The sequence below is a fragment of the Bubalus bubalis genome, chromosome 14 (assembly GCF_019923935.1).
Source record: "Bubalus bubalis isolate 160015118507 breed Murrah chromosome 14, NDDB_SH_1, whole genome shotgun sequence".
Classification (NCBI taxonomy): Eukaryota; Metazoa; Chordata; class Mammalia; order Artiodactyla; family Bovidae; genus Bubalus; species Bubalus bubalis.
Genome location: NC_059170.1, coordinates 67,227,981 through 67,254,264, shown reverse-complemented (window position 1 = coordinate 67,254,264; position 26,284 = coordinate 67,227,981). Strand labels below are relative to the sequence as shown.

Sequence of the window (26,284 nt, the reverse complement as noted above, 5' to 3'; positions counted from 1 at the left end):
AAACAGCTCTTCCCCAAAGAGTAGTTACTCTCACCTAACTCCAGCTACTATTCGGGTGTATTTTTGATTCTTCAAGTTGTAGTTTTAACTTTATTTTCTTCATCAATGGATAAATGAAAACAACTCTAACAATAGATTATACAGAAAGGAATGATCAAACAGAACTGAATGCTACCACTGGTACTTTACTTCAGTAACATCTGAAGAACTCAATAAGGAGCTAGCCCCTCTAACAGCACTTAACATTGCATTTAATGGGAAATAGTGACTGGATTCCAACCAACCAACCTACAAGCTAACTTTTGGAACACAAACTGCAAAGAAGTTGTAGAAATGTCTCTGTATTTTTATCTGATTTAATTTACATTCTATTTGCTCTAAATCACAAGTTAACATAAGTAACTTAAGACGTGGAAAGCACAATCCAAGAGTTTAACAAAGAATGAATAAATATTTCTTGTAGTGTTAATGATGGGATTTTTTTTCTCTTTAAAAAAAAATTTAGAAAGATGAATTTTAGATATAAAACCAGAACACAGATGAGTGAGAATATTATCAAATGTAAAAACATTACACTTTGGATTTTCTGTACCAAATAAAAAATAACCCATACTATACCAAATTTATAAACTGTACCAAAATAATTTCCCAAAGTAATGACTAATCACAAAACTTAAAATGCAATCAGAATGTTTATGATAGAACACATCATATATTTAAAATATCCAAAGCTAAGCAGCCTTACAAGAATAAATCTAATCTATGAATATATCTTATACATAATATATGAATGCTACAGCATTCTTCTCTAATGGTTTTTTCCTTGATTTTTTTTGGGGGGGGTTGGGGGCTGCACTGTGTGGCTTGCAGGATCTTAGTTCCCCAACCAGATATTGAATCTGGGTCTTCCGCAGAGTCCTAACCACTGAATCACCAGGGAATTTCCACTGCTTTAATATTTTTGTAACACAAGCAATGCATTATATGATGGCCAACTGCATATTTTAATTTGTATACCTGAAAATACACAAGGAAGCAATCGAGTTTTCGTTTACTGGAACCTCTGTCAAAGTACTGGCCACAGGTATCCAAAATAGTGCACACCAGTCTAATCCTGAAAAGGTGCTCAGGAGGGTCCAGTGAACTTGGAGAGCCATCAGAGTTAACACCAAATGAAGTAAAAGAATAAAGAGTTCTAAAAATAACGGCCGATTCCACCATTCTGTAATTATAAAGTTCCCCTAAGAACTTGGCACTGCTGATACGTCTCTGATTAAACTTAGGTTGATTAACCTAAAGCGGGAAGGAAAAAAAAAGCAGATTTCCATTAATGAACAGAAATGTGTTTGAGAAGAGCTAAAAATCATCTCTGTCACTTGAAAACATCACTCACTGAACAGAGAAAAACTAATGGGTTCTTTTCTTCTTTTCCAATAATAGGTATCCTTTTTTATCTCTGCAGGAAATGTCTATCTTTAAAATGTTTTAGTAAATAGAACATGTTAAATATTAAATTTAAAACTAAATTGTTAAATGAATTAATAGTTTATGAAAAAAGTTAAAACGTAATTCTCCCTATCAGCCCTCTGTAACTTATTTTCTCTGTAATCCATGAATTTTAAGGAAACAAGCTTATAGAACAAGCTGCTTACAGAAATTCTTATCGAGTATCAATTCTCCTAATTAATAAATTTATGAGTTCCTATAACATGAACTCCAAGTGTGACCTAGAAAGAATAAAAATTTACTATATTCTTCTAAAATAACCTTAACTGGATTGAGAAAAAGAGGCAAAAAATATTTTAGCATTAGCCTGAGAGCAAACTAGAAAATCTGACACAAGTAGGGTTTATTAAGAAATCACTATTTCCAAAAGAGTAACAGTAAATGACATCATATGGGGAAAGAAAGGTTTTCAAATCCTTATTTTTCAATAATAGGATTTAAAAGCTGTCTGAATTGTCCACAGATTTCAATTTGGTGCAAGTCTTTGTTACCTCCATTCCTAATCGAATATCTTCTAAAACTCCATCCACAACATGGATGCCAACATCTTCCTGGTAGAGCACTAGTCCTGCTAAGAGGTTGGCTACACAGTGAATGCTGTTGTATTTCACGTTCCAGATGTTTATCATACAACAAATCACATAGTCTTTCACTTCCTGATCCTGCCAAGGCAACTTTCTCATCTGTCTCAAAACCTTTAAATGAAGAGAATTTTATTTAAATTACTAATATAAGCACAAAGTAGCCCAACATATCCAATAATACAGATATTTTATTATGACTATACAGTCACAGAACTTTTGAAATGGAAAATACGTTAGAGATTCTCTATCAGCCTCTTCATTTTAGAGATAGGAAAAATAAGATTTTTCTAATTATTGGCAAAATATATTCACATTTTCCCTTTATCTTTCATAATATCCTCAAATTTCCTAGCGTTTCCAGGGTTTCAATCAAGCTAACAATATACACTCATACTCAGGTCACTGAAAGAAATACCCAAGACTTAACAAAAATAACATTTTCTTTTGTGCATCATTTGATGTAAATATAATCTCAGACACTTCTTTATATAAATGAAAAATGTCCAATAAGGAAATAAACTAAAGATCAGCTGGTTAAAAGACCACTTAAGTAGTAAGATGGGGACACAACATCAAGACTGACAGAGTTTCCTTGCATGTAAAGCGGGGATGACAGGCACTTAGGCCGTAAGTCTGCTCAAAGGGTTAGACAAGTTAAAGTGTGAGAAGTACACAGGAACATGCCTGGCACATTATAAGCACCCCACAGAAGTTAGCTATTACTTAAAAAAAACTCTACTGGTAATGAGATAATCAGCAGAGCTCTACTTGTCATCTAGTTCTTTCCACATTTATTCTGAAAGAAAATAGATACTGTTGGCAGCTTGTAAAGTAGTCATTTTACCTATTCTATACCCACAATCCATCTTTCAAGCACTAAGTATGTTCTTGTATTGGCTTCGATGGAAACGTTCATGTCATCTCAAACACATAAACATTCCATACTTTTCAAACTTTTAGCCAATTCTAAAGCTCCTTTCAAGTCCTATTTTTTTAAACAACTACTGTCTCTGGCTCCCTGAAGGTGGTTTTGATGTTTAAAGTTGCACTATCATTCCTCATCACCTTCTACCCCAGCCACTTATGACACATGTATTATTCCTTGCCTCTTATCCATAGGTTTCCTCTGTCCAGAATTTAATTTGTTTTATTTTTTTTCCTGAAAAGAAAAAAGTCCCATACCATGTTGTTTCAACTTGTTGAGCTGACCAAGAAATGTTTATTTAACATGTCTTTCTTAGAAGTGAAGGTTCCAATGAGGTAACTACAATAATTAAGCTAATAGGTCAGTGGTTCTTAATTTCTTCTGGAAATCGACCCCTGCTGAGAATCTAAAGAAAGCTATAGACCCTCTTTCAGAAAAATACAGTCAGGTCCAGAGATTTAAAATCATTAAATGTCAGAGGATCATGGGCCTCCAAAAACCTACTAAAGGTTAAGAACACTGGTACTGAAGCAAAATATTTAAAGGTAAATTCACTAGAGTGTCAGAGACTAAGAAATAGTTTCAAATATACATCAACAGTAAATACGAAGAGAATTACCATTTTAATTAGGTTAAAAAGGAAAACAAAACATATGTCCCATAAACTAAGTATCATCACATAAATTCCCTCTAGTGATGACTTACATGGAAAATCACTCCACTGCCGAGACTTTAATAGCTCTGCTTCAATTTCTCCATTTACAGATTTGAATATTGCAAATTACTTACATTTCTTATCTATACTTTGTGGGGCACTGAAGCAATTGATAAACTGAGTTGATTTAGGAAAACTGAAATATATGTTCTTGACCTAGAACAATTTGGTGCGGGCTACAAAGAAAGTGAACTGCATCAGTACAATTATCATTAGGATGAAAAAGAATTAATTTGGTTGAATGTTATTAATATACAAGCTCAGCACTACCACAAATTTCAAATTGACTCCTGTTCTACTTCATTAAAATTTACCTTCTCGGTGGTAACCTTGGAGAGATCTTTGTACAAAAGCTTCCGGACATATTCCTGGAGAGGAGGACGTTTCTTTTTCACTGTTTTTTCAGCTGGAGGTGGGTTGCAGTAGTAATATGCATTCTCCACCATTGTGACATATCTTGCATCAAGATGCATTGCTTGTTTCTTTCTCATCATTTGTTCCTAAGATGTATAAAGCTTAAATCAGTCAAAATACTTTCTTTATAAGGTTTCTTTGTTCCTAACTAAAGGTGCCCTTTCAGGGATAAGGTTTCAAGATAAAGAGCTAGAAAAGGGAAAAAAATAATTACTAGATATTTCTAAGAGTATACAAGCATACTAACTGCTATATCACTAGTCATGTTTTTAGAACAAATTACTCCATAACTGCTTGGTCTTAGGCTTTCTCCAATAAAATACTCAGAGAACTTTGCTTCAAATTTAACTTCACTTATAACTCAGCCAAACTACCTGAACTCTACATAAAACAAGGCTTATATATGAGTGACTGAAGTTAAGGGCTGAGACAAAAGCTGAGAATAACTTTATTTGTAGAGCTTAGGCCATCCAATGTTGTACCAGGTAAATCTGACATATCTCTACAGACAAGAAAACTAAAAGCCTTCCAATGTCTTACAACTCGCCCAGTGACCTCAGCATCGGCTCAAGGAGGTTATTAAAACAGTCAATCATCATCTACTTCAGGCTTCTTAGCCTTACACTACTGACATTTTGGACTGGAAAGTTCTTTGTCTGGTGGGAGTGGGAACTGCTCCGTACACTGTGGGACGTTCTGCAGCAAGCTTCACCTATACCCACCACATGCCAGTTGAGAACCACAGATGAACCAGCTGAAGACCTTCAAACAGCACTCCTAGTTCTTAAAACACCACTATAGTAAGAATTAAAATTACTGAGTTTATTCAGCCATTCATCAAACATTTTACTTGGCACTTAACTTGGCACTATGCTGGAAGTCACCAATGAACAAGAGAGACATGGTTCCTACCTTTGTGAAGCCTAAGAATCTGCTGCAGGAAGACAGAACAAATAAGCCAACAAATAAACTAAACCTTTTAAATACGAATTGTGATTAGTGTTACGAAAGAAGTAATGAGAGTAACAAGAGCCCACTTTAGTCAGGAGAGGTTAGGGACAGCCTCTCTGGGAATTTGTGCTCTGAAGGATGACAAAGGTTGAGAGGAGCTGAGGCAGAAGCAACAGCCAGATAAGAGGCAATGAGGAAACAGAAGGATCCACTACAGGAACTAAATGCAGGCCAGCGTGGTGCCGGGATGAAATGGTACAAGATCAGCTCCAAGTGAGGAGGGGTTCAGGAAGACCAGACTCTGCAGAAGTTGGTAGGAACAGGAGTTTGAAGCATGTAGAGGGAAGCACGATGAGCTTTAAAAAGGTGTCTGGACTAGGGTGGTGGCGGGTGGCAGATGGAGGCAAGATGTCACATTTTAGAAAGACAGTTGTGTCTTTCTAAAGAACTGTCTTACAAGTTCAGAAGGGCAGGGGTTGCAGCAGGTTCATAAACTCATCACCTAATCAGTGCCAGGCCTAGCATGTGGGAGGTTTGCAATTAACGTTTACTAATACACAAATTAATAAATGAATTTTTTAAAAAAACATTCAAATCTTTCCCATGGTCCATGTTTCTATACATGTAAAGCCATCACATACTGGGGAGAAGTTTGCTCTTAAGTTCAATTATGGGTATACCAAGGTTCACAACTGTTTCACTTGTCTATGAATCTGCTAAAGTATATGGGTTGTAGCCTAGCTCCTCTCCTGACATCTATTCTACATCTGTGAATGCTTATTTAATGCTGGCTCTTCCAGACAGAACAATTCCCTGGTGAATAGGGCTAAGATAATGACCACTCCTTTTAGGTTCTTTAGACAAAACAAAAGGAATGCATCACTTATCATTTGTACATACATAACCCAGTTTTTTTTTTTTCTCTTTTGTATGGTTTTATTTTTTTTAACTTTTAAAAATTGAGATATCATTAATTTACAATGTTGTGTTAGTTTTAAGTGTACAGGAAATTGATTCAGTTATACATATACTTGTTCTTATGTGTATATATGAATCTGTTTCACACATAAGTTCATTTGTGACATATTCTGGACTCCATATATAAGTGATATCATATGATATTTGTCTTTCTCTGACTTCACTTAAGATAATCTCTATGATAATGCCATAATGCTGCAAGTGGCATTATGTCTTTTTTTTTTTTGGGCTGAGAAATATTCCATTGTGTGTGTATATATATACACACACCACATCTTCTTCATCCATTCATTTGTCGATGGACATTTAGGCTGCTTCTCAGTCTTGGCTATTGTAAATAGTGCTGCTATGAACACTGGGGTGCATGTATCTTTTCAAATTATCATTTTCTCTGGACATATGCCCTGGTGTGGGACTGTAAGATCATATGGTAGCTCTATTTTTAGTTTTTTTTTTTTAATTAATTATTTTACTTTACAATATTGTATTGGTTTTGCCATACATTGACTTGAATCCACCATGCGTGTTCCCCATCCTGAACCCTCCCACATCCCTCCCCATAACCCAGTCTTAAATCAACACAAGCTTCAACCTGTAATCCAGATTACTGTTCTGTTATTCAGAACCACATCACCTAACACACACACCAAACTACTTTTAACATCAGTCAAGAATAATTTTAAATGCCAACCAGTTAAAAGGTTATATGTGTTCCCAAATAAATATATTTTTTATATCATCCCACAAGCATTTGGGTGCTTTACATGTTCAGAGAAACTTCTCTAGTAACAAATTATAGAAATGATCCCTGAAAATACAGTTTTATCCTTATTCATCAGAGGGCGAACAGAATGAAAACCACAATCACAAAAAACTAATCAAACTGATCACATGGACCACAGCCTTGTCTAACTCAATGAAACTATAAGCCATGCCGTGTTGGGCCACCCAAGACAGGCAGGTCATGGTGGAGAGTTCTGACAAAACATGGTCCACTGGAGAAGGGAATGGCAAACCACTTCACTATTCTTGCCTTGAGAACCCATGAACAGTATGCAAAGGCAGTAAGATATGACACTGAATGATGAAATCCCCAGGCCAGTAGGTGCCTAATATGCTACTGAAGAAGAGTGGAGAAATAGCTCCAGAAAGAATAAGGAGACTGCATAGGAACCTGGAATCAAAGGTCCATGAAAGAAGGTAAATTAAAAGTCGTCAAACAGGAGATGGCAAGAGTGAACATCAACATTTTAGGAATCAGTGAACTAAAATAGACTGGAATGGACAAATTTAATTCAGATGACCATTGTATCTACTACTGTGGGCAAGAATCCCTTAGAAGAAAAGGAGTAGCCTTCACAGTCAACAAGAGAATCTAAAATGCAGTACTTGGGTACAATCTCAAAAATGACAGAATGATCTCTGTTCGTTTCCAAGGCAAAGCATTCAATATCACGGTAATCCAAGTCTATGCCCCAACCAGTAATGCTGAAGAAGCTGAAGCTGAACGGTTCTATGAAGACCTATAAGACCTTCTAGAATTAACATCCATAAAAGGTGTCATTTTCATCACAGGGGACTGGAATGAAAAAGTAGGAAGTCAAGAGTCATGCAATACTCAAGGGCAAATTTGGCCTTGAGTACAAAATGAAGCAGGGCAAAGGCTAACAGTTCTGCCAAGAGATCGCAATGGTCATAGCAAACACCCTCTTCTAACAACACAAGAGACGACTCTATACATGGACATCACCAGATAGTCAATACTGAAATCAGACGGATTATATTCTTTGCAACCAAAGATGGAAAAGCTCTATATAGTCATGAAAAACAAGATCGGGAGCTGACTGTGGCTCAGATCATGAACTCTTTATTGGCAAATTCAGACTTAAATTGTATAAAGTAGGGTAAACCACTAGACCATTCAGGTATGACCTAAATCAAATCCCTTTGATTTAGATACAGTGGAAGTGACAAATGGATTCAAGGGTATAGATCTGTCTGATAGGCAGAGTGCCTGAAGAACTATGGATGGAGGTTCGTGACACTGTACAGGAGGCAGTGATCAAGGCCATCCTCAAGAAAAAGAAATGCAATAAGGCAAAATGGTTGTCTGAGGAGACCTTAAAAATAGCTGAGAAAAGAAGAGAAGCTAAAGGCAAAGGAGAAAAGGATAGATATACCCATTTGAATGCAGAGTTCCAAAGAATAGGAAGGAGAGATAAGAAAGCCTTCCTCAGTGATCAGTGCAAAGAAATAGAGGAAACAATACAGTGGGAAAGACTAGAGATCTCTTCAAGAAAATTAGAGATACCAAGGTCCAATTTCATGCAAAGATGGGTGCAATAAAGGACAGAAATGGTATGGACCTAACAGAAGCAGAAGATATTAAGAAGAGGTGGTAAGAATACACAGAAGAATTATACAAAAAAGATCTTCATGACCCAGATAATCACGATGGTGTGATCACTCACCTAGAGTCAGACATCCTGGAATGCGAAGTCAAGTGGGCCTTAGGAAGCATCACTACAAACAAGGCTAGTGGAGGTGATGGAATTCCAGTTGAGCTATTTCATATCCTAAATGGTGATGCTGTGAAAGTGCTGCACTCAATATGCCAGCAAATTTGGAAAACTCAGCAGTGGCCACAGGACTGGAAAAGGTCAGTTTTCATTCCAATCCCAAAGAAGGGCAATGCCAAAGAATGTTCAAACTACCGCACAATTGCACTCATCTCACACGCTGGTAAAGTAATGCTCAAAATTCTCCAAGTCAGGCTTCAACAGTACATGAACCATGAACTTCCAGATGTTCAAGCTGGTTTTAGAAAAGGCAGAGGAACCAGAGATCTAATTGCCAACATCCATTGGATCATCAAAAAAGCAAGAGAATTCCAGAAAAACATCTACTTCTGCTCTATTGATGATGCCAAAGCCTCTGACTGTGTGGACCACAACAAACTGTGGAAAATTCTTCAAGAGATGGGAATACCAGACCACTTTACCTGCCTCCTGAGAAATCTGTATGCAGGTCAAGAAGCAACTGTTAGAACCAGACATGGAACAACAGAATGGTTCCAAACTGGGAAAGGAGTACGTCAAGGCTGTATATTGTCACCCTGCTTATTTAACTTATATGCAGAGTATATCATGTGAAATGCTGGGCTCAATGAAACACAAGCTGGAATCAAGATCGCTAGGAGAAATATCAATAACCTCAGATATGCAGATGATACCACACTTATGGCAGAAAGCAGCGAGAAACTAAAGAGCCTCTTGATGAAAGCGAAAGAGAAGCATGAAAAAGCTGGCTTAACTAAACAGTCAAAAAACGAAGATCATGGCATCCAGTCCCATCATTTCATGGCAAATAGATGGGGAAACAATGGAAACAGTGACAGACTTTACTTTCTTGGGCTCCAAAATCACTGCAGATGGTGACCGCAGCCATGAAATTAAAAGACTCTTGCTCCTTGGGAGAAAAGTTATAATCAATCTAGACTGCATATCAAAAAGCAGAGACACTACCTTGCCGACAAAAGTCTGTCTAGTCAAAGCTATGGTTTTCCAGTAGTCATGTATGGATATGAGAGTTGGACTATAAAGAAAGCTGAGCACCAAAGAATTGATGCTTTTGAACTATGGTGTTGGAGAAGACTCTTGAGAGTCCCTTGGACTACAAGGAGATCAAAACATGCTGAAGGAAATCAGTCCTGAATATTCACTGGAAGGACTGATGCTGAAGCTGAAACTCCAATACTTTGGCCACCTGATGCAAAGAACTGACTCATTGGAAAAGACCCTGATGCTGGGAAAGATTGAAGGCATAAGGAGAAGGGGACGAGAGAGGATGAGATGGTTGGATGGCATCACCGACTCGATGGACATAGGTTTGAGCAAGCTCTGGGAGTTGGTGATGGACAGGGAAGCCTGGTGTGCTGCAGTCCATGGGTTCGCAAAGAATCGGACACAAGTGAGCGACTGAACTCAACCGATAAGCATTGGTGTTTTTCAAACCAAACTCACCCTCTCTTCCTTTCTTCTATTTTCTCATCTCTGTGACTGGCACCATCATCTGCTGGGATGGTCAAGATAGAATCTGGGGTCTTATCTTAGGGCACTTTCTCTTTCTCATTATCTCATCACGTCTCACCAGTTCTACCTCGTAAAATTCTTCATACAGCCAGTTATCATTCCTCATCTTCCCACCCTTACCATTTCTTTTTTCCTCTGCAAGATCTGAAAACAGCCATTTCACTGTTCTGTCTACCTCCAGCCTCAGCCACCTCAATTATCTCCTCTATACTGATCTTTCTAAAAAATTAAATCTGATCATACCTATCCTACCTGCTTAACATCCTTCAGTAGCTACTCACTACCATCGGGGGGAGGGGGTATCAGTTTCTTAGCACAGCACTCAGACTCAGGGCGCTTTTTATAATCTAGGCTGTGTCTACCTCTCCAGTCTTATCTGCAGCCACTTAATTCAGTGTGTCTCTCTTCTCTGCCTTTGAGATTCAGGTTAGTCTCTAAAATAAATACTATTTTTTCAGGAAACCTTTCTTGACATACCAAGACTAGATGAAGCACCTCTCCTATGTAGACACATATTACCCTATGCTGACCCACAGTATTAGATCACATTCCCCCTCTGTGTATTCCAATTGTCTAATTACTCATCTGAGTTATAAGACTATAAATTCCCTGAGGCCAGGGACTATCTTTTTCACTTTTATATCCCAAGGGTTTGACAGAAGAGTCTGCACTCAACGAATACCAAGCATCTATTAGGGAAGATCCTTTCTGACTCATTAAGTCTAGCTTAAAGTACTCCCTCTATAAGTGCATAAGATCCTCTGCACACCTTTCCCTGTTAAAACATGTAGAACACTACACTGGAATTAGCACTAGATAGGGACCACTTTAATGCCAACTATGTTTGTTCTTTGTACTAATCCCACCCAATCAGCAAGAACATCATCCCTGCAGTTCAGTGCCTGACATACAGGAGGAGCCCCCAAAATGTTATATGATAAATAAGGCTCTTATCCAGAAAGCAAGACAATCAATGATAAGGCTGGCTGCTCTTGCTACAAGACAGGGAAAGATACACTGAGCCACGAAAGCCAGTCAAGCAAGAAGGACTTTGGTTTGCAGTAATGGGATAAGCATCCATACCATGACTAGTAAACTTTCCCCAGCAAACAGTAAACATAGACAGTTCAGTATTACAAACAAAATATAGTCACTTTTAAAAGCTAATCTTTTTGGCATCTCTATTACATTATAATATGCAGTGTCTCATTTAGCCATATCAGCTTGAGCCAAAGAGGAGGAAGAGTTTTTCCTATGTTAAAATAAAAATTTGAACTTGGAATGATTATTATTCATTTGAATAAGCCTAAAAAGAATGTGGAAGTCAACTCCATATGATTTCACATTAATATTTTTGTCTACTAGACAAAATATTAATGCCTGTCACATTAATATTTCTGTCTACTAGAAATAAATTACTATGTTTTTCCATTTTAAATACCATTGTCAGAGAAGTAATCAAGCTTATAACTAGATTCTAAAAAAATAACACACGTAGAGAAATAGACACAATCAGCACTTCTATAAAAGCAACACCGATGCAATGACAGTCTATGTCCAGGAATCCCTAACCCAGTGCTCTCTTTGACACTAATTCTGATACCTCTCCCCCACCACACTGTCTCCCTTGTGAAGGCTCCAAGTGAATGCCTGCTGCTAAGTCACTTCAGTCGTGTCTGACTCTGCGTGACCCCATAGACGGCAGCCCACCAGGCTCCCCATCCCTGGGATTCTCCAGGCAAGAACACTGGAGTGGGTTGCCATTTCCTTCTCCAGAGCATGAAAGTGAAAAGTGAAAGTGAAGTCACTCAGTCATGTCCGACTCAGCAACCCCACGGACTGCAGCCTACCAGGCTCCTCTTTCCGTGGGATTTTCCAGGCAAGAGTACTGGAGTGGGTCGCCATTGCCTTCTCCGAGTGAATGCATGGATATTACCAATAAGCATAACTTAATTGCTTAATAAACTTGATTGCCATTTTGGCATGTATATTAGCTTAAGAACTATCTTCTCCTCCAAGTTAATTTTTTAAGCTTATGTTTTGTTTTTTAATTTTAAAAATTTAAGCACCATCATTTATGTGGTTATGGCACAGTAACAATGTACCAAGAATATTCAGAAAGATGGCTCTACGTTTATCAAAAGTTATCTGGGGCTGAATTCAATCCCACTCTACAATAGTGTGAGCTACTACTACTACTACTAAGTCGCTTCAGTCGTGTCCGACTCTGTGTGACCCCAGAGATGGCAGCCCACCAGGCTCCCCCGTCCCTGGGATTCTCCAGGCAAGAACACTGGAGTGGGTTGCCATTTCCTTCTCCCATGCATGAAAGTGAAAAGTGAAAGTGAAGGTGCTCAGTCATGTCCGACTCTTAGCAACCCCATGGACTGCAGCCTACCAGGCTCCTCCATCCATGGGATTTTCCAGGCAAGGGTACTGGAGTGGGGTGCCATCGCCTTCTCCGAGATAGCCAAATGAGAAAAGTTCCTACAGCTCTTCAGGAATGGCTGGAGTTCTTGTTTAGGTAAAAATGTTTAAATGGTTGAGCAAGGTAACAGGCACTGGTCAAAACTTTAACCCCTGGAGTAAATCAAGAACTTCAAGCTCTTGCTAGTATCCTCAAGCCCTTACCAAAAGTACACTGGTTCTCAGGTGAGATTCTGGAGATCTGAAAAGAAATCTTCCACATGTTTCCAGTAGGGTACATGCCATTTCAATATGGTGATGGGAAAAGTCTGATAGAAGCATCTGTAATAATAATAATGATAAAAACCAACAAAGACAACATTTCAATCCTATTAAAGAAAACACTACATACCTAATATGTGGAACACCTTAAAAATGTCACTATAAAAAAAAGAAAAGCTAAACGCAACATTTTAAATCAACTATACTTTGAACTAAAAAAAAAAAAAACTAGTCTACTTTAGATGTCAAGCTTTATCACAGAGTTATCTTTTGTGTTCAACCATAAAACTTTATCTAAAAACTTCAATATATTTAATGTTATTCCTTTTAGATAGATATGTGAAAATTTATTTATCAAAACTTATATTTATCAGGAGATGCTACATATTTAAATAAATGCCACATACAAATAGCTAACATTTTCTAAATATTTTCTGGTTTGGGTTTATATGACATTTACCTTTAAAATTTTGACAACAAAAGGCTTGTTATATGAAACTTACAACACAGTACAACATTTTAGTATTTATCTCCCCAATATTTTTCTGTGCATATTTTCTAAACCAGATTTAGTCATATCATTTAATAATTTGGCTTGTATTTTGGTTAACATGAGTATTTTCCATCTCCTTATTTTTCCTTCTATAGTATAATTTAAAGGGTGCATTCAGTTCAGTTCAGTTCAGTCACTCAGTCATGTCCAACTCTTTGCGACCCCATGAATCACAGCACACTAGGCCTCCCTGTCCATCACCAACTCCCGGAGTTCACTCAAACTCATGTCCATTGAGTCGGTGATGCCATCCAGCCATCTCATCCTCTGTCATCCCCTTCTCCTCCTGCCCCCAATCCCTCCTAGCATCAGGGTCTTTTCCAATGAGTCAACTCTTCGCATGAGGTGGCCAAGTATTGGAGTTTCAGCTTTAGCATCAGTCCTTCAAAATGAACACCCAGGACTAATCTCCTTTAGGATGGACTGGTTGGATCTCCTTGCAGTCCAAGGGACTATCAAGAGTCTTCTCCAACACCACAGTTCAAAAGCATCGATTCTTCAGCACTCAGCTTTCTTCACAGTCCAACTCTCACATCCATACATGACTACTGGAAAAACCATAGCCTTGACTAGATGGACCTTTGTTGGCAAAGTAATGTCTCTGCTTTTGAATATGCTCTCTAGGCTGGTCATAACTTTCCTTCCAAGGAGTAAGCGTCTTTTAATTTCATGGCTGCAGTCACCATCTGCAGTGATTTTGGAGCCCCAAAAAATAAAGTCTGACACTGTTCCACTGTTTACCCACTTATTTCCCATGAAGTGAGGGGATCAGATGCCATGATCTTCGTTTTCTGAATGTTGAGCTTTAAGCCAACTTTTTCACTCTCCTCTTTCACTTTCATCAAGAGGCTTTTTAGTTCCTCTTCAATTTCTGCCATAAGGGTGGTGTCATCTGCACATCTGAGGTTATTGATATTTCTCCTGGCAATCTTGATTCCAGCTTGTGCTTCTTTCAGCCCAGAGTTTCTCATGATGTACTCTGCATAGAAGTTCAATAAGCAGGGTGATAATATACAGCTTTGATGTACTCCTTTTCCTATTTGGAACCAGTCTGTTGTTCCATGTCCAGTTCTAACTGTTGCTTCCTGACCTGCATACAGATTTCTCAAGAGGCAGGTCAGGTGGTCTGGTATTCCCATCTCTATCAGAATTTTCCACAGTTTATTGTGATCCACACAGTCAAAGGCTTTGGCATAGTCAATAAAGCAGAAATAGATGTTTTTCTGGAACTCTCTTGCTTTTTCCATGATCCAGCAGATGTTGGCAATTTGATCTCTGGTTCCTCTGCCTTTTCTAAAACCAGCTTGAACATCTGGAAGTTCACGGTTCATGTATTGCTGAAGCCTGGCTTGGAGAATTTTGAGCATTACTTTACCCTGCTTATTGAACTTCTATGAAGAGTACATCATGAGAAACACTGGGCTGGAAGAAACACAAGCTAGAATCAAGACTGCTGGGAGAAATATCAATAACCTCAGATATGCAGATGACACCACCCTTATGGCAGAAATTGAAGAGGAACTAAAAAGCCTCTTGATGAAAGTGAAAGAGGAGAGTGAAAAAGTTGGCTTAAAGCTCAACATTCAGAAAACGAAGATCATGGCATCTGATCCCCTCACTTCATGGGAAATAAGTGGGTAAACAGTGGAACAGTGTCAGACTTTATTTTTGGGGGCTCCAAAATCACTGCAGATGGTGACTGAAGCCATGAAATTAAAAGACGCTTACTCCTTGGAAGGAAAGTTATGACCAGCCTAGAGAGCATATTCAAAAGCAGAGACATTACTTTGCCAACAAAGGTCCGTCTAGTCAAGGCTATGGTTTTTCCAGTAGTCATGTATGGATGTGAGAGTTGGACTGTGAAGAAAGCTGGACTGTGAGCACCAAAGAATCGATGCTTTTGAACTGTGGTGTTGGAGAAGACTCTTGAGAGTCCCTTGGACTGCAAGGAGATCCAACCAGTCCATCCTAAAAGAAATCAGTCCTGAATATTCATTGGAAGGAGTGATGCTGAAGCCTAAATTCCCAATACTTTGGCCACCTGATGCAAAGAACTAACTCATTTGAAAAGACCCTGATGCTGGGAAAGATTGAAGGCAGGAGGAGACAGGGATGACGGAGGATGAGATGGCTGGATGGCATCACTGACTCAATGGACATGAGTTTGAGTAGACCTCCGGGAACTGGTGATGGACAGGGAAGCCTGCAGTCCATGGGGTCGCAGAGTCAAACACAACTGAGCAACTGAACTGATGCTGTTATCAGCTTTACCACACATAACTAGTTAGTTACTAGTGAGTTTCTAGTTTGATTCCATAGTGGACAAAAAATTGTAACCTGAGTAATTTCCTTTTTTGTTTTTTAACTTGCTGAGACTTTCTGATTGATTTTGGTTCACTCATGTGCATTTGCAGGGACTGTAAATTCTGATTCTGTTGGATATACTGTCAATTAGACTAAGGTTATTAACTGCATTGTCCAATCTGGTACATACTTACTCACTTACTTACTTGCCTGCCTATGCTTTCAGCTACTAAAAGGTGTTTTTCAGTCTTTCAGTATGACTGCAGATTTCTCTTTCTTTGTTGATTTTTGCTTCATGTATTTTGAAAATACATTATTGGATGCATACTGATTCAGGAAGCTAACACTATCTTTAGGAACTATGATTCTTTATTTCTAACAATGCTTTGTGCCTTAAAGCCTACTTTGTCTGACAATAATGAAGCCAAGTGCTTTATCTTATTTTTTTAGTGCTTCCTTGGTATATTTCCCCCATCTTTTCATTTTAGGCTTCCTGGTGTTAATATTTTAAGGGCATCTTCCTTGTAGGCAGCATATAATGTTGTTTCAATCAAGTCTTATATTCTTAAGGCTTTTACTTAATATATTTTGTCCTTCTACACTACATGTGATTACTATTATAGCTGTATTTGTATCTACCATCTTATTATTGTTCTCTAGTTTGCTCATCTATTTATTGTTCCTTTTTACTTTTTTGTCTTCCTATAGATTAATTAAATATTTCTTAATTGTATCATTTTCCAGCATTTATAAACTAAAGCATTAAAACTTTAGATTTATCTATTAAAAAATATTTCAAATGATTCAGCACTTACCTTTAAACAATGCAGCGTATCATTTTTTGTGAACATCTTAAACTTAGTGAGTTCTCCAATAAAACGAACAGTTTTGTTCTTTGTTTCAATATTGATCTGGTCCTTTTTTCGTACCTACAAATGAAAAGAAAAGAGACACTGCTTAACAGTCTGAAATCTGTGATAAGAACTGTTATTTTAATAAGATTGAATTCACTCAAGATATTTTAAATAAATTTGGGTATAGTTTCTTGCTATATTCAAATTATTCTAAGTTAAGACATAATTAGCTCCATGGAACACCAGGGCCAGGACGTGCTTTCCAAAACAGTTTCACGGTCAAGTAATTTGGGGAAACAATGCATTTCATCAGCCTTAGAGAGGCTCTCAAACAAAGAAACCTGTTTAACTTAATTCAGTGTTCCTTAAATTTCTTTGGCAACATAAAATATAAATCCCTCTTTTGAAATGTTAACAACTACTAGTTTGTTAAATTAATATTATAAGGAATATATGTTAGGAAATGCTCCTTTAAAAATAATAAATGCCTAAAGGTCACTTAAGCAGAAAATATTAAGTGTATTATAGTTATGAACTATATACATTTTTTATTGTAAATGCATTAGTACAACAAAATTTCCAATACAATCGCTATTTTTTTTTTTATTATCAACAGTCATATATCAAAGCTCAAATCCTTTGCAAATATAAGCCCTCTACTCAGGCACACATTTCAAAAAATAATGAACATAACAAAATCCTATTACAATAGTACAATGTGAGCAGACACATCAAGATAACTGTAAATGGATTTAACCTCAGCATTATATTTTCATCAGAAAACCAAACCTGAAGTCTAGAAGACTTTTCTTTGAACAATAACAATAATATGGCAGTTCTTTGAAACAGTTTACTGTCCTTATTTTTCAGAATACTTCCTATTTGTTCCACACAACAACATTGAGAAAGGAGTAAAATCTGTATAAATCTGATTTAATGGTTAAAACAACAACAGAAGAACACAAAGCTGTCAAATGACTTGACCAAGGATCAGTACCAAAATCCCAATCTCCTATCAAATTTGAGAATTTAACTGCTCAAGCACGTGCTGGGGTTCAAAATAAGTCTTAACCAGGATTTCCCTGGTGGTCCAGTGGTTGAGAGAGAGTGTGTATATGTGTGTGTGTGTGTGTGTGTGTGTGTGTGTGTGTGTGTGTGTGTGCGCGCGCGCGCGCGCGCTGGGGTTCAAAATAAGTCTTAACCAGGATTTCCCTGGTGGTCCAGTGGTTAAGAGTGTGTGTGTGTGTGTGTGTGTGTGTGTGTGTGTGTGTGTGCTGGGGTTCAAAGTAAGTCTTAACCAGGATTTCCCTGGTGGTCCAGTGGTTGAGAGAGAGTGTGTATGTGTGTGTGTGTGTGTGTGTGTGTGTGTGTGCTGGGGTTCAAAATAAGTCTTAACCAGGATTTCCCTGGTGGTCCAGTGGTTAAGAGTGTGTGTGTGTGTGTGTGTGTGTGTGTGTGTGTGCTGGGGTTCAAAGTAAGTCTTAACCAGGATTTCCCTGGTGGTCCAGTGGTTAAGAGTGTGTGTGTGTGTGTGTGTGTGCACGCGTGCTAACCTCACCCTTATCTGGACAATGAGTGACAATCTTTTACATAAGTATTAATCTTCTACATAGACAATTTACACTTAAATGGAATTCATCATCTTCCTTCTAAGGACCAACTTTCTGTAGCAAGCAAAAGTAGGTGTTTATAGACTTTTTAGATCTTCTGGGATAATTTTTGAACAAAAATTTGCTAGGTTTAATTTGTTAGGCTTAATTCCCAGCTCTATCTCTTAACTGTTACTTAAATTTTATGCCTTAATTTTCTTATCTGTAAAATGGAACTAATCAAAGTAACCTGTATCATATAGGGTTGTGGGTATTAAATCAACTGATAAATACAAAGCACAATCAATAGTGTAGTGACTGGGACCATAAAGAGTTCAATAAATGCTAGTCATTGTGAGTTTTACCCACATTTGTACATACATCACTAATACATGGGCACAAAATTAATGTTCACTGACTGAACAAATTAATGAAAATGCTTAATGTTTATATATACATTGCAGTGCCGTGAAAGAATTAAGATGTGCAGTTCACAACACTTGAGCTCATGTGGTCGTTTTGTGCCATTTGGGAGTGAGGGTAGGGGTATATTATCCTGGACAATGCATATAAAACTCCCTGAACCTACTCACTCACTTGGAAAAATAAGGATAAAAACAAGGATGATGACAGTGGGCGGTAATGATGATAACTATACTTCACCTAATACTAAGCAACTAATGTCCAGGACAAAAGAGTATACAAATGATGCTTGCAAAGTGTTTTAAATGATACAGTAAAGTGCTTCTGAGAAATAAAAAATGAAAAAATGTACTAAATATAAATTCATCCATGAAAAACTACAGAAGCAAAAAAGTAAAAAAAAAAAAAAAACTAAAATATTAACAAAGTTTAAGTGATGAAATTATGAGATTGCCCCCCACTTTCTTCTTTATGTATTTTTGTATTTTCTAAATCATCCAGTCTGGGCATGTATTTCTTTTACAATTAAAGAAATATAGAAATGGAAAAAGTAAAAAGAAGCATTTCAAAAATGATATACTGAAGCTGAATCTTTAAAGGGAGAGAGGCTGGGAAATACATACATATGCTTTTACAAAGTTCCTTGGGCGATTCTAGATGTACAAGCTCTGTGCTGTGCAGAATCACACAATTTTTAAAATTATTTGTTTTTAATTGGAGTATTATTGCTTTACAATGTTATGTTGATTTCTGCCGTACATGCACCTCCCTCCCACCCCATACCATCCCTCTAGGTTGTCACAGCACTGGGTTGAGCTCCCTGCAGTCATACAGCAAATTCCCACTGGCAATGCCACTCTCTCAGTTTGTCTCACCCTCTCCTTCCACTGCTGGGTCTACAAATCTTTTCTCTACATCTGTATCTCTATTGATGCCCTACAAATAGGTTCATCAGTACCATTTTTCTAGATTCCACATTTATCATTAATATATGATATTTGTTTTTCACTTTATGACTTACTTCAGTCTGTATAACAGGCTCTGGGTTCATCCACCTCACTAGAACTGACTCAAATTCGTAAGGGTCATACAATTTTAGGTATTACTGAGCATCACAGTTTCCAAAACACATAACAGTGTATCATTCACAATTATTCTTACATATTATTGAAGTTAAGGTAGTACAATCTAACTAAAATGACAAGATTACAGACTTTTAAAATGAGGTATGAATTATCTCACTCCCTCATTTTCAATGGGAAAAAAAAAAAACAAAAACAAGGTTTTTCAAAAGACTGTGACTGATAAAAAAAAGACTTATTCTGATTCCTCATTTAATATTTTCTAATCTCATTTGTTGATTCTTTATGATCAAATGGTATGTCAAACACTTCTGCAAAAGTAAATACAGGTGAATTAACAATGTAAAAATTTCTATATATTTTTAGTTCGATAATGTCTTAAGATTTTATTTATATAATCAAATGTAGCAAAAATGCTGCTTACAACTCATGTATTAGTGACAGCTAAAACCAAGATTAATCAAATAACTAGATTCATATAATGAGTTAAAATCTCTTCAGCTATGTCAACATACAAAAGAAAGAACCTCCAAGGCCTATCATTCATTATTCCCATAAAGGAAGAACTCTTTGCCCCAAACTGGCCCCTCAATAACTTCACCCAAATATTGTAAGAAAGAAAGAAAGAAAGTGAAAGTGAAGTCGCTCAGTCGTGTCTGACTCTTTGCGACCCCATGGACTATAGCGTACCATGCTCCTCCATCCATGGGATTTTCCAGGCAAGAGTACTGGAGTGGGTTGCCATTTCCTTCCTCCATAATTAGCTTATTTGTTTTATACAAACATTCAATCATTCAACTAATATTTTGGAAAATCTACTATACACTAAACACTAAGTAGGCACTGGGTTTATAAATAAATAAATCTGCCTTCAAAGAAAATTTGTATTATACTAGGGACCATTGATTGCCAAAGTAGGGAGGATAAGACTTGATCTACTGGGGTGGTGGGGATCAAACTTCTACTTAGGTTTTTGTTTTTTATCTCATACTTTAAAGTTACCTTTGTATGTTTTATGATATACATAAAATATCTGGTAGAATTAAAAATGCATATAACTTATAAATAAATATGCCTATACTGGGATATGTGGTCAACTTATTTTACCAAGAGAGAGGTTTGATCAAAAAAGTTAAAAAAACAGATTTCAAAAATGTTGAAGAGTGAGGGTGATTATGTCTGTATTTAAGTAAAAGTTGTCTTCTCCATTATTAAAGAAGCAGCCCTTGCTAAAAATATGGAGAACACAGAAAACTAGAAAGGAAAAGAATTTCTCATAAGTCCACTATCTAACAGCCACTGCTAATATACTGATATATACTTTTTTCTATTGGTTACTTTCTAAGCATTTTAACATAATTGTAAATTTATTATGTTTAAGACTTTAGAGCTTGCTTTTTCTCCCCCAAAAGTACTTTATATATGATTTGAAAACTTTTTGGTAAATAAGACTTTCAATGGCTCTATATCATTTCAGCATTGTGATTATACAACCATTTTCTTAATCAATTGTTGGGCTTCTAGATTATTTTCCTTTTTCCCCCTATTACAATTCATGATGTGAATAAAGCTTTCGGGGTACTCAGTATCATTGGCTTAGAACAGATTCTCAGAGTTGTCTACTGTATGAATACTTCCAATGATCTTGAAACATACTGCCAAATTCCTTTCTTCAAATTCCAATCTCAAGTATATGTGAATGGTTTCTCATTTCTGTTACCTTTACTAACCAATTAGTCAAATTAGCAAACGTGTTGTTTTAACTAGAATTTCTTTGACTACCAGATAAGAGTTTATACAGTTGTGCCAACCAGCATTTTTTCTCAGGTGAGGTTCTTAAGCAAGAAGCAAATAGGATCAGATTGTGACAATATGTTACAGCTAGAGAGAAGGCAGAGATGGCGAACCTGGTTACACAGCTATTCTAATTCAAGCTACAGAGAGTGAAAGACAGTGGCACTGGGACTGAAGGAGAGACACAAGCCTAAGGACGTGTTTTAGAAGGTATTATCAATAGAATTTGGCAAACACAGGTTCCTGAATGTCAGAGGGGCAAAAGCAGAGCTATTTCCCTTGGTGATTATACAAACTATATTGCAAATTTATAGGAAGAATACAGAAGTTTGTAAGAGGAAGGGAAAGACAGATATTTTTTAAAAGAAAAGGAGTTTGTCTTATGGATGTATTTAGCTAAAAGTACATGACAACTTATTAGTACCAGGAGAGAGGCTCTGGTAAGAGACAGGTACGTGAGGCTGCTGGGAAATAGATACCAACCAAACCCTGGGGAAACTGCTTTCTGTCCAAAAGGAGTGTGAAGGAAGAATACTACCACATAAACTCAGCTGGAAAAAAGAGCAAGGGGATACTGAGGAAAGCAGTCAGAAGTGAAAAGGAGGAGAGCATGGTGCACAAAAGGGGTCATTATTATTATAAGGACATCTGTGTTTGGGCACCGTGTGATGAGCTTTGTACGCATTATCTCACTTAATCACTGAGAACAATCCTATTTTAAAAGATAAAATTATCTCATTTAATAAAAGGAAACTGGGGTATGGAGCATTTAAGTAACTTGGCCATTGTAATGGAGCCACAGTGATAGTCAGAATCCTCAGGGACATCAACTAGGATGAGGTGCTTAGGAGAGCAGTGAAGGTTTCTGCCAGGGCACTATGATGGGAAACAAAGAGCGACTGTCAGAAGTGTGAGAGACGAGTATACTCTACAGCACTCAAATAAGAAGGAAATGAAAGAGGATGGGGAGGGGTGCAGATGTGTAAAAATTCTTGTTTATACCTTATTTTAAAGATAGGACAGTGCTGAGCACATTTACTGCCTGATAAAAAGTCAATGGAAGGTCTGCAGATCTGAGGGTAGGAAAGGCTGGATCAAGAAGAAGCAGAGGTGATGGAAGACACCAAGTGCCCTGTTCCTCTCCCCTGAGAGCAGCGTCTCCCAAATACTCTCTGGAATCCTGATACTCTCCTCCTTGTAATGAAACCTTACAACAGTAACAAAAATGCCATTTCCCTCAACTCTCACCCCAGTTTTCAAAGATGGGACAGAAGTACACAAGAACAGAATTTTCGTAATTTTAGGTTTCTCACCAAAAGCACTAATCATGTGTGGTCCAGCAACTTATTTTTTGTTTGACTGTAGCTTTGGTGGAGGGGTATGTGTATGTAACTCATACAATATTGTCATACTGCTGCTGCTGCTGCTAAGTCACTTCAGTCGTGTCCGACTCTGTGAAACCCCACAGACGGCAGCCCACCAGGCTCCCCCGTCCCTGGGATTCTCCAAGCAAGAACACTGGAGTGGGTTGCCATTTCCTTCTCCAATGCATGAAAGTGAAAAGTGAAAGTGAAGTCACTCAGTCGTGTCTGACTCTTGGTGACCCCATGGACTGCAGCCTACCAGGCTCCTCCATCCATGGGATTTTCCAGGCAAGAGTACTGGAGTGGGGTGCCATTGCCTTCTCCGATATTGTCACACTGTCTGCTAGTAAAACACTGTCTTGTCTGTATCTGCCTGATGGGATATCAACTATATGCCTTCAGGCCCATCTGCCCCTAAACTAGTAGCATTTATCAAAATGTGTCCTTCGAGTATACAGTCAGCCCCTTCCAGGAGGTTCACAGTGCTCATTATCCTATTAAAGCATTGAGAATTCTTACCATAAAGCCAAAGCAAAATGGTCTGACTTTCTTGATCTCAGTGTTTCTAAACTTTTCTAGACACAGAAACCTGTCCTTGTGTAGTAATATCCACAAATATCGGAAACACACTTTAGCAGAAAAGCTGGTTCAGAAAAATTTACCTACAAATCTCAGACTAACAGATTAACACCTATGGCAAGGAGCCTTAAGAGACCACCTACCTCCACAGAGAATTTGCCTCCTCTAGACTCAAGGCACTGAGTCTCCAACAATTCATTTGGCAAGTAAGGATGCATTTCCTTATAACATCAATATACATTTAGGGTTTAATTTTTTATTCCACTCTTGCTTTTGTATTTATTTATCTTTCTAATTATATCATGACACTCCTGACCTCAAGAATTATTTCTGTGCTGGTGCTCAGCCCTACTACTGATGTGGTCAGAATGAGTGTAATGAAGTACATATTGAGCACAGCAAACACTTATGTGCATTCCAAGCAACTTGCTATATAAAGCTAAATTTTACAAACACAATTTTTCCACTGGCATTTCAGGTCTTTTCAAATTCTACCAATGTTCATTTTGTCACCCCTAAGGTATCATTTTATTTCTTTCAAGCCAAGATGATGGGGTAACATGGGTCTGGGAGAACCACTCACAGACACTCTATTAAGAATCTTTAAGGTAAAGATTTTTAAGGCAAGAATCAATAAAAACATGGTCTATGACTGCATTCACTGAGATCAAAACTTCATGTGGTCCAAACACAGGACCCCAACACCTAGAGGCATCCTACTGGCACTGTGCCCTGAATCACGGCCAACCCTGTTTCTTCTGGTGACCCCAAGGAGGCCTGCTGGCTCTCCTGACCTTGCAGAATGGTTTTACTTTACAAAAGCAAAGAGTACAGTACCTACAATGGGAAAACAAGGTAGCAGCAGCCACTCATCTCCAACTGGAATAGCATTTATAAAATTCAAGTGTTGCTGAATAGAGTCACATTTTAAAAATTCAGAAGTCCATACATTCTGAACTGTTATACCACTATCAGATTTCAAAATGTGCTTACCAATAAAATAATCATATTCTTAAACTAAAGAATCCTCACTCATCTTATAAGTTTGTGTGTGTGTGTGTGTGTGTATATATATATATATAAAACACAAAATAAATGCTTAAATACATACATGAAATCTGAAATCCCCCCTCAGCATGGAACAAAGATCCTCTGCTACATCAGACATGCAGGGATGCAATGTAGCAACCAATCTTGCATAAAATGGTAGCAAATCCAACCTGCAAAAGTTATATGTGATATGTGTAAAAAGCACACCAGAAATAACTCATTTTAAAATAATTTAAACTTTCTCAGATATAGTCACACATTAAAAGATTATAAAAACTAGTTATCATACAGACATGCCCATTAATTGCCATCATAATGAAGTATTTGGAAATTCAATTCAATTTGCCTTGTGAAAGTTTATTAATCATCTGGTATTTTCCGTTCAGTGCAATTATCGCACATCTGCAAATTTCATCAAGTATACAATTTTGATAAAATATGAAATAGCAAAGAAAACATGGCTTAACATTTTAATCACACAATACTGGGAAGATAAACATAAAGATAACTTAAAAAGAACAAAACAATCCTTTTAAATCATTTCCTTCATTTATCCATGGAGAAGTTATTTAGAAGCCTCAAAGTAAAGTAAAAGGGTTAACCAATAACCAAAAGAGTATCTAAGAAGTCAAAAAAAAATCACAAAACCTATACACTAACTTATTTTACCCATTATAAAGCGCACTTGGACTCTCGCATGGGGCCGACCTACCCTTCTCTAGACAATTAGTGCAAACATGCACTGCTGCCACCCCCTTTCATCATCAGAGCACTTTCTCACCAATTTTGGATACAACTCCAGGATTCAGCACTCCAGATAGCCAATACTAATCAGAATCAACACACAAACTAAAAATTTATTTTCCATTCCTGCCACACATTATTTTATAAAACTCGATTAGCCAATGAGTCAACACTCAGCAGATCAGACTCTGAAAATGAGAAGTCATGAGGAAAAAAAGGCAGCAAGTAATGGGAGCTACCAGTGAGGAAGGAAGCAAAAAACTAGAAAAATTCAAAACAAGAGCTCAAAAACTACAACCCAAAGCCATTTAGAACGGACAGAAATAATTCCACAAGTCTTACACATCTTTGAATATATCATTATACTACAGAACCATAAAAATGGTTTATCATCAGAGAAAACTCTGCCTACCATGAAAGACTTAAATTAGATCTGGAAAACTCCCAGTGTGGATCGATATAAGCCTTAGCTGGGAGAAGGGACATGGTGAGGAAGGAAGAATGGAGATAAACTTGAAAGGTGGAGTTAAGGGGAGGAAAGTACTCAGAGCCTCAAACACTTCGTATTCCTCTTTGACCATCACAATTCTTTAAATTATCATTTATTTTTTCTTATGAACGTGCCAGGCCCTGTCCTAGGCATCTGATATCCATTATTTATCTTGTTGATCCTAATAACCATAATCACCACTTCAGAAATAAGGCTACAGATGCTGAGAAGTCAAGAATATGGTGCCTCCATAGTAGTACTTCAATGTATTTTAAATGCATTCTATCCTTCTTTAGGGATTCCCTTGTGGCTCAGCTGGTAAAGAATCTGCCTGCAATGCGGGAGACCTGGGTTCAATCCCTGGGTTGAGAAGATCCCCTGGAGATGGGAAAGGATATCCACTCCAGTATTCTGGCCTGGAGAATTCCATGGATGGGTCACAAAGAGTCAACTATAACTGAGTGACATTCACTTCACTTTGTCCTTCTTTAAAGAAATGAAAAGCACAATCCACTCTGTAAAGAACTGAGGTATCCTGTAAAACACTCTCACAAATTTGTAATAATTTTCTTAACATCTGCTAGTACCCCCCAAAAAATGCCTAGG

General features: G+C 37.5%; 1 protein-coding gene and 1 pseudogene across 4 annotated transcripts in view; both read right to left on the bottom strand.

Annotated features, from left to right (window-relative positions):
- Positions 1-26,284, bottom strand: part of UPF2 (UPF2 regulator of nonsense mediated mRNA decay) — a 97,353-nt gene that overhangs the window by 31,543 nt on the left and 39,526 nt on the right. For all 4 annotated transcript variants that reach the window (XM_025264487.3, XM_025264488.3, XM_006077739.4 and 1 more), the window contains exons 9-14: positions 24,506-24,614; positions 16,525-16,638; positions 12,796-12,912; positions 4,045-4,230; positions 1,998-2,201; positions 1,018-1,293 (exon numbers count right to left, since the gene is read on the bottom strand). In XM_025264487.3, coding sequence (XP_025120272.1) covers positions 1,018-1,293; positions 1,998-2,201; positions 4,045-4,230; positions 12,796-12,912; positions 16,525-16,638; positions 24,506-24,614 — 1,006 coding nt within the window. The remainder of the gene's footprint in view (positions 1-1,017; positions 1,294-1,997; positions 2,202-4,044; positions 4,231-12,795; positions 12,913-16,524; positions 16,639-24,505; positions 24,615-26,284) is intronic.
- Positions 6,783-6,897, bottom strand: LOC112578972 (annotated as a pseudogene).